The sequence below is a fragment of the Myodes glareolus genome, chromosome 7, assembly GCF_982192425.1.
Source record: "Myodes glareolus chromosome 7, mMyoGla1.1, whole genome shotgun sequence".
NCBI classification, from domain to species: Eukaryota; Metazoa; Chordata; class Mammalia; order Rodentia; family Cricetidae; genus Myodes; species Myodes glareolus.
Window position 1 is genome coordinate 69,146,274 of NC_142032.1, and position 12,635 is coordinate 69,158,908.

Here is a 12,635-nt window from a genome sequence, read left to right on the forward strand (position 1 = left end):
ACGAGATTGACTTGACCTTTTCTCCTTTTCTCAACATGGAGTCTTAAGAAAAATACTTTCGCTGTAAAATGACCACCTTTTGCTACCAGCCTGCAATGACTCCACTCTTTTACAAAGGATTCCTTCAAGCAGCCATTCACTTTGGCCTCGAACACAAGGGAGATCTCTTGCAATTAGCCCTGAGGTGGCATTTCAAGGCAGTCCCATCTTTCAGCGGACAATAGAGCGGGGATGCCAAGGATCAAAAGTGTGGCAAACCTGGAATTCACAACAGATATTTTGGACCTAAAAGAGAACCAACAATCTTAATTCAGACATAGCCCTCAAACATCCATGTCTGAGGAATATAACTGGGAAAGTATAGAAAGTTCAGAAAGGAAAGACTTACCCTAACATTGGCAAACACACACCGTTAAAACTGTCCACCCCTCCCCAGTCAGAAGGTACTGGGATGTGGCTTCTATTTTATGAAAATCACATGCTTTCTCTGCTTCCGTGTCTAAACATAGGACATCTTGGCTCCTTAAATATATTCCTTATCAAACTTGTCTGAGGAATTTAATGTTTTCCTTAAATATGTTGCTTATCAAACTTGTCTGAGGAATTTAATGTTTTCCTAAAAGAGTGGCTGAATGGTAAGTGTGCCAGAGAACAGCTGATTCTAGATTTACTGAACGCCAGAGTACGGTAGAGCATTCGCACAAACACCTCGCAACTCTGTCACGTATCAGCAAGGCTTACAGCACCAGGGCTCTCTGGCTAGCCTCTCATTTCCGAGTCTCATTTCATTTTTACAGAACATACTAGGATCAATATGCTAGTATACTGTGACCTGTTATCATAGTCAGAATTAGCGGCTGCATCCCAATAAATTGGAGAGAGTCCATTTGCTGACAGAGCAGGGCTGCTTTTTATAAAGGCCGTGTTTATTGTGTCCCTTGTCAGCCTGCACTGTGGCAACAGGCAGCGGGGCTCTGTGGCTAGGATAAAATTAGAGTGTGTTTACTGTGCTACTCAAAAGGTGGCGGAGGCTCGCTCACTGATGTCATAAGCAGAATCATTATAGTCTCTTCTCTTCTCTGAATCACCAATATTGCTACAAAAATATCCACAGGGCATCCAACCTAAAATATGGAATAAAGCATCTCAAGTCTCTGATAGCAGTATCCCTCTGAGAACATTAAATGTAAGAGATCATCAATTGGAGGCATTCGGACGGGTGCCTTTCAGCAGACTCTGATGGGCTGTCCTCACAGTGGCATTGATGTTGTGAATTCAATTAACTTAGGAAAAAAGCTATTGCTTCCCATTCCTGCTGCCAAAATCAGCTCAGGGCTACTGAATACTATTTCTGAGACTACAAAGTGGGGATCCCAGTCACACATAATCTTGAGGCCTATAACAATTCATTTAAAATGTACAATTTTGGGTTAGGTTTACTACTATTAAAAATCTTGTGTGTGTGTATGTGCTCATGTTTCCATCCACTGAGCCACCTTACCATTCTTCCTGCTATCTCTATAACATATTTATACATGTGTATAAAGTATATAATCAGATTGGCCTTGTATCTAGGATTATTTATCACAGAGATCTGGACTTCGCTAATTCACCATACAGACAAAGGCTCAGAGCTTATCACAAGCTGGCTGAACTCATGAACTGAGGAGGGTAGCGTGCTGCATCTAATAGCAAAAGAGTTTCCTGGTAAATATTGCCCTTTGCCCAAAGTAAGCTCTACTTTGCCCTTGTTCTCAGGAAAACAAGCTCAGAAGACACTGCAAGGTAGGAGCTTGGCGCTTGGCCACTAACTGCTTTCAGAGAGCACACAGGAATCTCCTCTATTGTCTCCTCTACCTCCAGATGGAGCTGGGCCACTCTGCTGGAGCCATGTAACCTTCCTCATGGAACTTACCAGAGGGCACAGAAACAGAAAGATGGTTGACTGAGTCTGGGCAGAAAATACGTACCAGAAGAAGCCTCAGCAGACACAAGCCAGTGCTTAAAAATTTCTGTCTCCCAGCTCTCCTGATGACATCCTAACATGGCCAGATTCTCCAATCTGTCACTTTGCCTTTAATCCTGTGCTTAGACACACAAATATTTTTTTGTAGATTGTGTTTCTTATTCCTTAACCACTGTATAAACTTAATTACACAATTAATCTCTAGGATTTCATCCCATATTTAAAAGCCTCCATAGTCCCCTTGTCTATCAAGTAGGCAGTTTCCTGACCTTGAAGCTTCTCTGACCTGTTCATGAGCTTGAGACCCCAAAATTGTGCCCTGCAAGCAGTTGGGTTGGGCTGCCTACACTATCTGATTGAGATACCTGTAGACTCTCACAACTCAGCCAGGGGAGGACTTCTGGCTGAGCACAATTACTGTGAACTCGGAGAAAATGGCCTCAGAGAGAGACAAGCTTGATTTAGTTGAGGGAGAATATGGGAGGCTGAGTATGTCTTTGCTGGAAGGCTTTAAAGAACAGAATTCAATATATCAGGAACTCTTGGAGTCAAAGGTATTGGTTGTCAAGATCTCTCAGACCACCTTTGGGAATGAATTCAATGAAATCAAATCTCCCCATGCCACGGTTCCCCTAGAAGCATCCAAAGTAATATGATCAGGTATTCTTTAGAAATGAAGAACACAAGTAAACAAGCCAACAAATCAAACTCCCAATGAACTGGAGAATACACAAGATAAAATTCCCACCAAATATATTCACATGCATAGTAAGTAAATATTGTACAGCACAAACACATAGTACAGTACAAATGGTACTGGCTTTTCAACCGAGTGGCAGAAGTTTCCAACATCCATTTGGGTTTTTTCAATTATTTGTTTAAGGTTAGTGGCGTGAGCAGCAGAGAATATTCAAACCGAGACCCAGAAACTGAGTTTCTTGCAATCTTGGATGGCACCAAGATGACTCGTGTTTACAGTGTTACTACTAAATGGGAGTGTCTGGAGGTGGCGGAGCAGTTTACTGAGCCTCACAGCAATGACATGAAACAGCCCCATGATTGAGAACATGATTTCACCTCTCCCACCGCGGGTTTTATCAATGGTATGTGGCCTGTGTGGCTATTTGCTTACACTTCTCAGCTGTTAGTCCTGTATTTTCCAAAGCTGTAACAAATGGAATTCTTTAAAAAAATATGTCAGGAGAGAATTTAAAGTGGTTTTTTCATTTTTATGTTTCGGAAGTAAAATGCAATGCGAGGCCGAGACTCTTCGGGTTATGCATCTGGGAGACTGTCAGTAAGACGGCAGAAAAGTCAGTGTAAGGCCAAGTGATGGTTCATCATCCCTGTACCAAGGCCAGGTGCGTTGAGATGGATAAGAAATGGGGCAGGACCATCTGGACGCCTCCCCACCTCTCCTGTGCTACTGCAGGATGGGGTAGAAAGAGGAATCAGACAGAGGACTATGAGGTATTCAGCAGGGGTGAATTGAGGTAACATGTTATAATGAGAGTGGACAGAGAAATCCTGGAGGGAAACCAGCAGGGTGCGATGGCTTAGGTGAACAGGTAGGACAATCAGATCACGGAAGGGTCTTAGGACAGACTGAAGGGATCAAAACTCTAGAGTGTCAGAAGCAGTTGGAGATGAAAGAGGTGGAGAAAGAAGGAATGGGAATCTGCTGAGGGGAGACTTACATGGAGAGGGGAGAGAAGTTTCAGGGGAGTCCCTCTGTCAAAGGTAAGGACCGATCATCCTAGGGACACGTGAGAGGTCCCCAAGCTGAGACTCTCTTTCCTCGGCTTCTTACAACACCTATAACCACAGAGGAAAAGGACATGCTCCAAAGACGGTATGGGGCAGGGAGGAAGAGAGAGTGGGGATGGGGATGCAAGAGAGTATCCAGCTGACCATGTCTTCCTTCTATTTCTGTACTGGCCCATAAGGACAGGCATGCCTATAGCCAGAAAGGATTTCTGCTGAATAAGCCATTTGCCCAGGCCGACAGACTTTTATTGAACTGATGGCTCGTGGTGAAATCTATCCAAAACTGAAAACACCAAGATGACTCAGTGACCTAAGGTAAGAAATATGGCCCTAGAAAGGTTGTCAGTTCTTGAATGGGTAACCTATGCCTCCCCATCATTCCACTCTAGGAGCCCAGCCAATGGAAGGACCTTGGAGAGGCTGCACAGGGCAAGGGTACAGGGATCCCGAAGGCCGTTTTCTGCTCTCCCAGGAACTCTATTGGAAAGAGCATGCTAACGGAATGCTAGCACTGTGGCTGAGGAGTACAAGGGCAACAACTCCAGGCAACTCTGGGAAAGCCAATTTGCAGCACAGGCTTCTAAAACTCCGGGCATGGTTAGACACAATTTAATCTTGAGTCAAATGGAGGTTACCCCCTGAACCCAATAGGTCACCTCCAAACTCCAATTACAAGTCAACAATACAACCTGGCCACAATGCATATTTCACAAGCATCAGCATATCCACTCCTCTGCTATGAAAGCACAATCTTTAGAAGATGCTGTGTCCTGTGACCAAAGCACTAAAGCTGCCTAAAAACAAAAAAACCCTAATGCCTTCCCCTCACTCCATTAGGTTTGTGCATCTGCTATAAAAGTGGAGGCAATTTAAGCCCTCAGTGATGTGACTAATCAGGTTAGATAATTGCATGTGTGGTGGATTACTTAAACAGCAGCCAACCATCCCCAGCCCAGCAGCTCCTGGATGGAGAGGCAGGCTGAGCCAGCTGTGTCCTGGGGGCTGGGCGTGCACTCAGTCAGGATGTACCTGCCGAGATGGCCTATAAGGAAGAGGGGGTATGCCTTCTGCTTTAAGAGAACAGACTGAAAGCAGGAAGGTTAGAGGGAGTCAACAGACAAGTGCTGTGGTCCAAGAGAGCCCTGGGGTGGGGGGATACGGTTCAAGAGAAGGATGAAGGTTGGAGCTGAGAAAGGGCAAGGAATGGTGAGTCTTCTCAAGTGGCTGATTAGGAGGCAGGGAGGCCAAACAAAGGCCACTGTAACTAATGTACACTAGAAAACCAAGTGACCAGGACAGCAGCAGCAAAGTGAGTGATGGGGAAGGTTTGGGGCATGGCATTTTCCTGGGAGGCTGAGGCAGCTGATCTTTCAACAACCCTCGGGAAAGCAGACTGACATACAGAGACCTGCTACAGTTTGCATTGTTAGCACGCCTTCAAAACCTGTGGGATAGGTGCTAGGTCTCCAGGAAAGCTTTTGTGTGGGACGTGTGTAGGTCAACGAGGTCTACCTTTGAGGGAGACCGTGGCCTCAGCTCTTTCTTGATTTCTTTTCTCTTCCTGGCCCTGGGGTGTGTGGCTTTGTTCCACCACTTCTCCCGTCCCATTGTGATGAGCTGCCCTACCAAAGACCCCAGACAGCAGGAACAGGAGCAAATCCCTTTCAAAGGGTGAGCCAGCACAAATCCTTTCTCTTTACAAACGGACTGTTTCCTGTATTTGTTTTGGTGTGGAGGGAAAGCTTGTGATCCTGTGACTGCTTCAGTAAGCCTTATGGTTTTTGTCTTTTGGTTTGCTTCACTTAGAGGTTGTGAATGCATGTAACCCTGTGTCTCAGCACAAATAGAAACAGCCTGTGAGTGCCCCGCAAAACGCTGGAGGATGAGACCCTGCCTAGCACAATACATCTCTTTTGTGGATCCGCTCGTTCATGGCTGTGCTTTTTATTTGCCTACATCCAAGCAGGTTGTGTATTAAGTCGATGGAATGCTTATAGAACATGAGCTGAAACCTGGGAAGCATCACTTCTCTGGGCTATTATTGCTCAGGAAGTTTAGCTTTCTGCAAAAGCAAAGGGCAGAATCTGAATGCCCAAAAAGGAGAAAAATGTTTAGACTGAAGACCCTGCTTCCGTGGTTCCCGTTAACTGCTATCAGTTTCCAGCAAACCTGAAGCACCTCCTTAGAAGACTCTGGTAGGACATTTAGAAACCTCCACAATACAGCAACCAGACACAGCGACCGCAAGGAGGGAGGAGACACAGACACCCACCTCTCATGCATCTTCATTTCAGTCACCCTTGACCTTTATTTTGACCCAAAGACTACGTTTAAAAATTGAGAAGTGGTATAAACGGTTTTAAAGGCTTTCGATTTCAGTTTTCTGGACTTGTGACATTTATCTATATAAATACTTTATTTCCCTTTACCTGGGTTTTTTTTTTAATATACATTTAATAGCAGTTTTCACAAGCCTTTCTTTGTGCTTGGTTCATATGAAATTCAAAAAGTCAGATGAATTCTATGCCTGGGAAAAGTACTTTAGGTTATAAGCCTGGAGTGACACTGGAACCAGGCATCAGAGGTGGCAGCAGTGGAGGCAGGTCAAACAATTTAGCAATGATGTCAAATGCCACAAAAGTATTTTGATTCCAAAATTGCATTTCTGAGTATGTATACTAGGAAAACATTCAATGTGATTCAAGCTTTGTGAAAGAGCAGGTGCATAGTACACTTAGGGAAGTGGGAACTGAGCAGCCTAGGGCAAAAAGGTCACCTGTTTCCTGAAGGGTTATATCTCCATTAGAATCAAATTTAAAAATTACATACACATCATGTATATATATATATATATGTGTGTGTGTGTGCGTGCGTGCGTGCGTGTGTGTGTGTGTGTGTATGTATGTATGTATGTATATGCGTGTATTATGTGTGTATCTGAGTGGGCATGTCTGTGAGGGGAGTGCACGGCCCACCTGCAGAGACCAGGAGTGCACAGCCCACCTGCAGAGGCCAGGAATGCACGGCCCACCTGCAGAGCCAGGAATGCACAGCCCAGCTGCAGAACCAGGAGTGCACGGCCCACCTGCAGAGGACTGGAGTGCACAGCCCACCTGCAGAGGCCACAGGGGGATGCTGAATGTCCTATTCTCAGTCTCTATCTTATTCCCTGAGACAGTACATCTGTGAGTACCCAAAGCTCACCCTTTTGGTTAGGCTGGCCAGTCAGCAAGCTCCTATGATCCATCTGTCTCCTGCCCCAGCACTAGTATGTGTCACTATGCGGGGGTAGGCTTTTTTTAAAAAAAACAAACCAAACCAAACAAGTGTTCTAGGGATTTAAACTCAGGTCTTCACGCTTACACAGAGAATGCTCTAAACTCATTAAGCCCTCATTCCAGCTTCAAGGGACTTTAATCTAGGATTTAGTGTCAGATCCATATCAATATCGGTAAGGAGTAGCTAGAAACTGAGGACCCCAAAGAAGAAGAAGATGATGACAAATTCTTCAGTAAGGATGGTCGCAGACTTTCTTTGAGCTGCGGAGAGTTGTTTTTGGGAATCATCACTTGTGTGTGTCACCTTTAACAACAGAATCATCTGTGAACACCTTCCAGTCTTGTCTGTCCCTCCAGTCCTCACACTCTCTGCACCCTTACATCCTTACCATTTGGAAGCTCCGGGTGGAGTGGAATTCACACTGCATCATGTCAAAGAAGATGGGGATGGTGGCCTTCCGAAGCTCCGTCTCAGGAATCAGGGTCATTTCCAGTATCGGGCCGACCATTTCCGGGATGAATTTTATCTTGTGTTGACCTTTCAATAGAGACATACGACATCTATTAATTAAAAAAAAAAAAAGAAGGAGGTGGATTTCCAGAAGGGGCTTAAGAACACAGCAACACAGACCCAGTGGTTTTGAATGGGAGCCTCCATGGCTGTGAACCCGATCTTGCTTGGAAGGAGTTTGAGCACTTCACGTCACATGTGGACTAAAGGCTGAGGAGACGGCTCAGCAGATACAGCATTTGCCATGTAAGCATGCAGCCCGGAGTTCAGAACCCCAGTACACACATAAAAGCTGGAGAGGCAAGGCAGTACTTGGGGATCCAGCACATGAGAGGCAGAGACCGGATCCCTGGGGCAGGGTGGTGACCTGGATTAGCGGACATAGCAAGTTCTGAGCTCAGTGAGAGACTCCGCCTCAGTCAATAAAGTAGAGGGCATGGAGATGGGTTTCACACACATGGAACACATGAGGACACCACGCTCATGTACACATACAAAAAATAAAAAAGTAGATGGAATCCCTAGTGCTACACGGGGAGCTAATTAAAGACACATTCACTTTGTGTATTACACAAGGGCAGGGATGGCCCAGTCTCCTCACCCTTAGAGAGGAGTTGTGAAGGCTGAATTGTGAGGAAAGCATGAACAAGCAATGACACACTAGCCTCTAAGTGTGTCTCAGTTCAGCAAGATGGCACAGTAGGTAAAGGTGCTTGTCACCAAGTCTCATGACCCAAGTATGATCCCAGAACCCACATAAAGACAGGAGAGAGCGGGCCCTCCAGTGTTATTTTCATCTCCACTCACATGCCATGGCATGTATCTCCCCTCCCCATATGAAGTATGCACATACAATGACAATAAAAAATAATATCGATAAACTTGTCACCTGTAAGCATGTCTTGCTCAGTGTGTGTAGTGATATTTAGAGGTACTATTGTATTCTTTTAGAGCAGTTGTTTCGATGTTTGTTTTGAGACAAAATCTCCCTATATATTGATCAGAGACTCTGGTTTCGCAAGGAGTCAATTGCAGCACATAAGTCAAGGGCATGGTCACCATCTGCTACTCAGTCAGACAGAGCAGGAGACTGGGGCTGGGAGAGCCAGCATCTAACAAGCATGGGAGCTGACCCAGGAAGTCCCAGGTCCCTTCTGTCTTCTAGGTGGTGTGCAGAGGTGTGGTCCATTCGGCACCCGAGGAACCACACAATGACTTATGAAGCGCTCGCTCTGAGTGGCTGCAATCAAAGCACACAGAGCTCCGGCTGGGGCACGGGACTGCAGAAACAGCAGGGTCTACCACCTCAGGCTGCTGCTGGATAGGGAAGCGTTGATGCTGTTCTTTAGAACAGCTTTGTTGGGCTAAAGAGATAAAAAGCCTGCCTTGCAAGCCTGAAGACCTGAGTTCCATCCTCAGAATGTAAAATAATAGAAAACAAAGCTGTGGTGGGTGGGATACATTTGTAGTCCCTGCACTGGGGACATGGACAGAGGTGGATTCCTAGGGCCCACGGGCCAGGCAAAGCTGCTTAGTGAGCTCCAGGCCCCTCTGTCTGTATTGTCACTGAACTCAGGATGATTGTGGGATGGCATACATGGCATAGATACATGGAGCTTGGTGAGAGCCAGGGAAAGCAGGGGGAGAAAGCAGTGGCGATCCCTGGTTCGCAGCTCCTGCTGGTGTGGAGTGAGGTTACTAGATTTCTGCACAGAGGCAGGCTGGCTGTGATGGCTAATCACCATGGTCAGCCACCAATATCTGGAATCAACTCAAGCAGCTGGGCACACCTGTGAGGGATTTTTCTTGACTAGATTTAGACCCACCCTAAATCTGGGCCACATAGTGGTGGCCCACAGAAAAGGACATGGAAGAAGAAAACATTTGCCTTTTGCCTGCCTCCCCTCACTCTTGCTGCCACGTTCATCTATTCTGTTGCTGAGGGATTCCTCAGCTGGTATTAGAACCTATTTCTTTGAGAAGGAACAGACTGAAGACCAGCAGCTCCCTAGGTCCTCCCTGGGATGCCAGCATAAGGCTGGGGCTGCTGAGATATCCAGTCTCATGGACTGAACAATTATGAGAGTCTTGAAATAGCCACATGGGACTAACATAAGATCACAACCCATAAGCCACTAACATACACACACACGCACACACACACGCACACACACAAAGACACACACACAAAGACACACATGCACGTTTGCACACACACGTACACGTGCACACATGCGCACGCACACACACTCACATGTGCACACACATGCACACACACTCACACATGCACATAGTTGTTCTATCAGTTCTGTTCCTTTAGAGAACACTGACTAATATGCCAGCTTGCTGAGGGGACATGATGAGGCAGGAGCAGTGTTCCTAGGCAGAGGCCTCTCATCTTTCATTATAGAACACTTCTTTTATCTTCACGCCACTGCACTGTAACTAACATTGTCTCCTTCCAGCACGTAACACGAGGGTGCGTGAGAAACGATACGCCTGAGTGAGTTATTTGTGACATTTTCTTATTAACACCAGCCAGCTGATCTGGAGTTAATTAATCTTATTAATACTTTGACACAATCAGGAAATACAATACGGAATTTGCTTTTCTTTATAGCTCAACAAACGCAGATTTCTGTCAAGAGAGTCATTAAGCAAATGTGTCTATTATAAATAACCATACATAAGAAAGTAGACTATTCTCATAAGCCAAAAGATGATTTTTATGGAATGGACACAGGTACAAAATGTGATCTCTGATAAGGAACCTGAATTTAATTAGAATCCAAATTTCCAACTGGGGCTCAATAGTTAGCATCTTGTCTGAAGCTGCACTGGTGCGATTCTGCCCATTTCCCTCAATGCGTAACACTTCTGAAAGGCATGCACGTGCTGCAAAGCGGTCCCCTGAAAAGTGCCATTATGTTCAGTTCCTCAGGTGACATTTTCCTTGTATTATGCCTAAAAGATGTCAGAGCCAATGCTTCAGAAAACAGCCGATCGTGACAGCAAGTTGTTCATCAGCTGTAATTTCGGTGTCATAAAGTTCTAGCTGTCACTCTCAGCTTTCATTGTCCATAGCTGGGAAGATCAGACAAGGCAGATCAAGTGGTTGCAGGGGCAGCCACTGGAAAACTAAGCTGCAAAAAACAGGGGCTTCATCCCCGTGGATCACCACCCTCACTTTTATGCCGGGCTAGCGTAGCCTGAGACCTCTGAAGAGTGACACCCCTGGGGACAGAGCTGTCACAAGTCCACAGTCCCTGAGCTAGTAAGGTGGGTAGGGCCTTCTGATGCCCATTATTTATCTGTTTAATTATTGTGGGGTTTCCTCTGATACACATCAAGCTAAAGTCTCTAATGATGAACCTGAATGTGGGCCAATGAGAGTCAAGGGATTTCATGCATTTAACCCCCCTTAAGAGAGAAAGGAAGAACGGGATGATTGTGATGGCTTAAATGAGCAGTGTCCCTACAGCTCAGGCAAGTGAACACATGGTCTCTAGTCGGTGGCTCTGTTTGGGAAGATTATGGAACCTGTAGAAAGTGCAGCCTTGCTGGAGGAAGTATGTCCCTGGGGGCAGGCTCTGAGAGTTTGTAGCCTGGCTTCACTTCCAGTTTGCTTTCTCAGCTTCCTGGGTGTAGATGAAAATATGATCTTGGGCTGGAGAGATGGCTCAGAGGTTAAGAGCACTGACTGCTCTTCCAGAGGTCCTGAGGTCAATTCCCAGCAACCACATGGTGGCTCACAACCATCTGTAATGAGATCTGGTGGCCTCTTCCAGCCAGCAAGCATACAGACAGACAGAACACTGTATACATAATAAATAAATAAATAAATAAATAAATAAATAAATAAATCTTTAAAAAAAAAAAGAAATATGATCTTTCAGCTTCCCGTTCCAGTGACCTGCTGCCACGCCATCTCTGCCACAATGGACCGTCTCTCTGGTGCCATAGACTGTTTCTTCCGTAAGTTGCTTTTTTTGGTCATGGCGTTTCATGACAACAACAGAAAAGTAGCAGACGTTCTAATAACCACGGTGCGAGGAAACATTCTACCTTCGGCCTCCTAGCTGTATTCTCTACCTATTTCAGACCTGCCTGGAATTTCTATTCTCGTGACAGGATGCACTGCTAACGCCTCCGAAAGTGACACCTGGCTTTCATGGAAGCCAGGCATTTCCCAGTCAGTACCTTCCCCATTGTCTGGATGTTCACCTCGGCACATCTGATGTTCAGGAATTCAGTCACTGGACAGGGGCTTATCATGGGAAAATGTGCACACAAAAGGACCACAGAACAGAACTCTGCTAGGGTGCACCATACAGTATCTGGGTTTAATGAAAAACAGCCAGTTTTCGTATTCCCAAAAACACTAACAAAGGGGATCCTTGCATTAAAAAATAGTTCAAGTCAAAAAAAGGCCCAAGCAAGGCCTCTCTGTGAGCACATTTGTTCCAGCCAGATCGGGTCAGGGAGCACATGCTGGCTCCTGAGAGCTGGCTTAACAAACAAAAGTAGATGGTAGAACCAAGGTGCAAGGGAGATGAGGTGAGGCCACCTCCTAGTAGTTCTCGTAAATAACAGGAGAATTGGGTAAATAAACACATTTTTTTCCCTACAGTTCTTTTGAAAGAATATGGTTTTGACTTTTCCTTTGTTCTGGGAAGAAAAGGCCTGTTGCCCTGTCCTACCCAGCAGGGCTGCTGGGGCACATCTGTGTGAGACACCCCTCTCCAAAGACCACACACAGCCCTGGAGGGGTGGAGGGAAGGCATCCGGTGCACTGGTGGAGTGACAGGTGACTAATTCTAAGGTGAGAAACACATCTGATCCGACTTCTATTTTTATTTTCTTGGCAGAACTGGCTTCATGTGCCTGCCAACAAATTCCCAAACCTGAGCCCATTGGAAAAAAAAAAAAAAAGAAAACAGGAAGCTATGTGGAAAATAGGTTGTGCACATCCTGGGAAATCATGATGGGCTGCTAGGAGTTTGGAGAGCGGCAGCCTGCACAGCGCTATTGGCAGGCAGGCCTGAACACTGGAGAACCACAGCAGGAAGGGTCCTTGCAGGCCACAGCGACCCCACAGATTCCAGGAGGAGCA

General features: G+C 45.8%; 1 protein-coding gene across 2 annotated transcripts in view; it reads right to left on the reverse strand.

The window, feature by feature from the left end:
* The window catches only part of Dock1 (dedicator of cytokinesis 1), a 502,998-nt gene that overhangs the window by 69,455 nt on the left and 420,908 nt on the right, over window positions 1-12,635 (reverse strand). For both annotated transcript variants that reach the window (XM_085693243.2, XM_085693242.2), the window contains exon 33: window positions 7,401-7,549. In XM_085693243.2, the coding sequence (XP_085549369.1) occupies window positions 7,401-7,549 (149 nt within the window). The remainder of the gene's footprint in view (window positions 1-7,400; window positions 7,550-12,635) is intronic.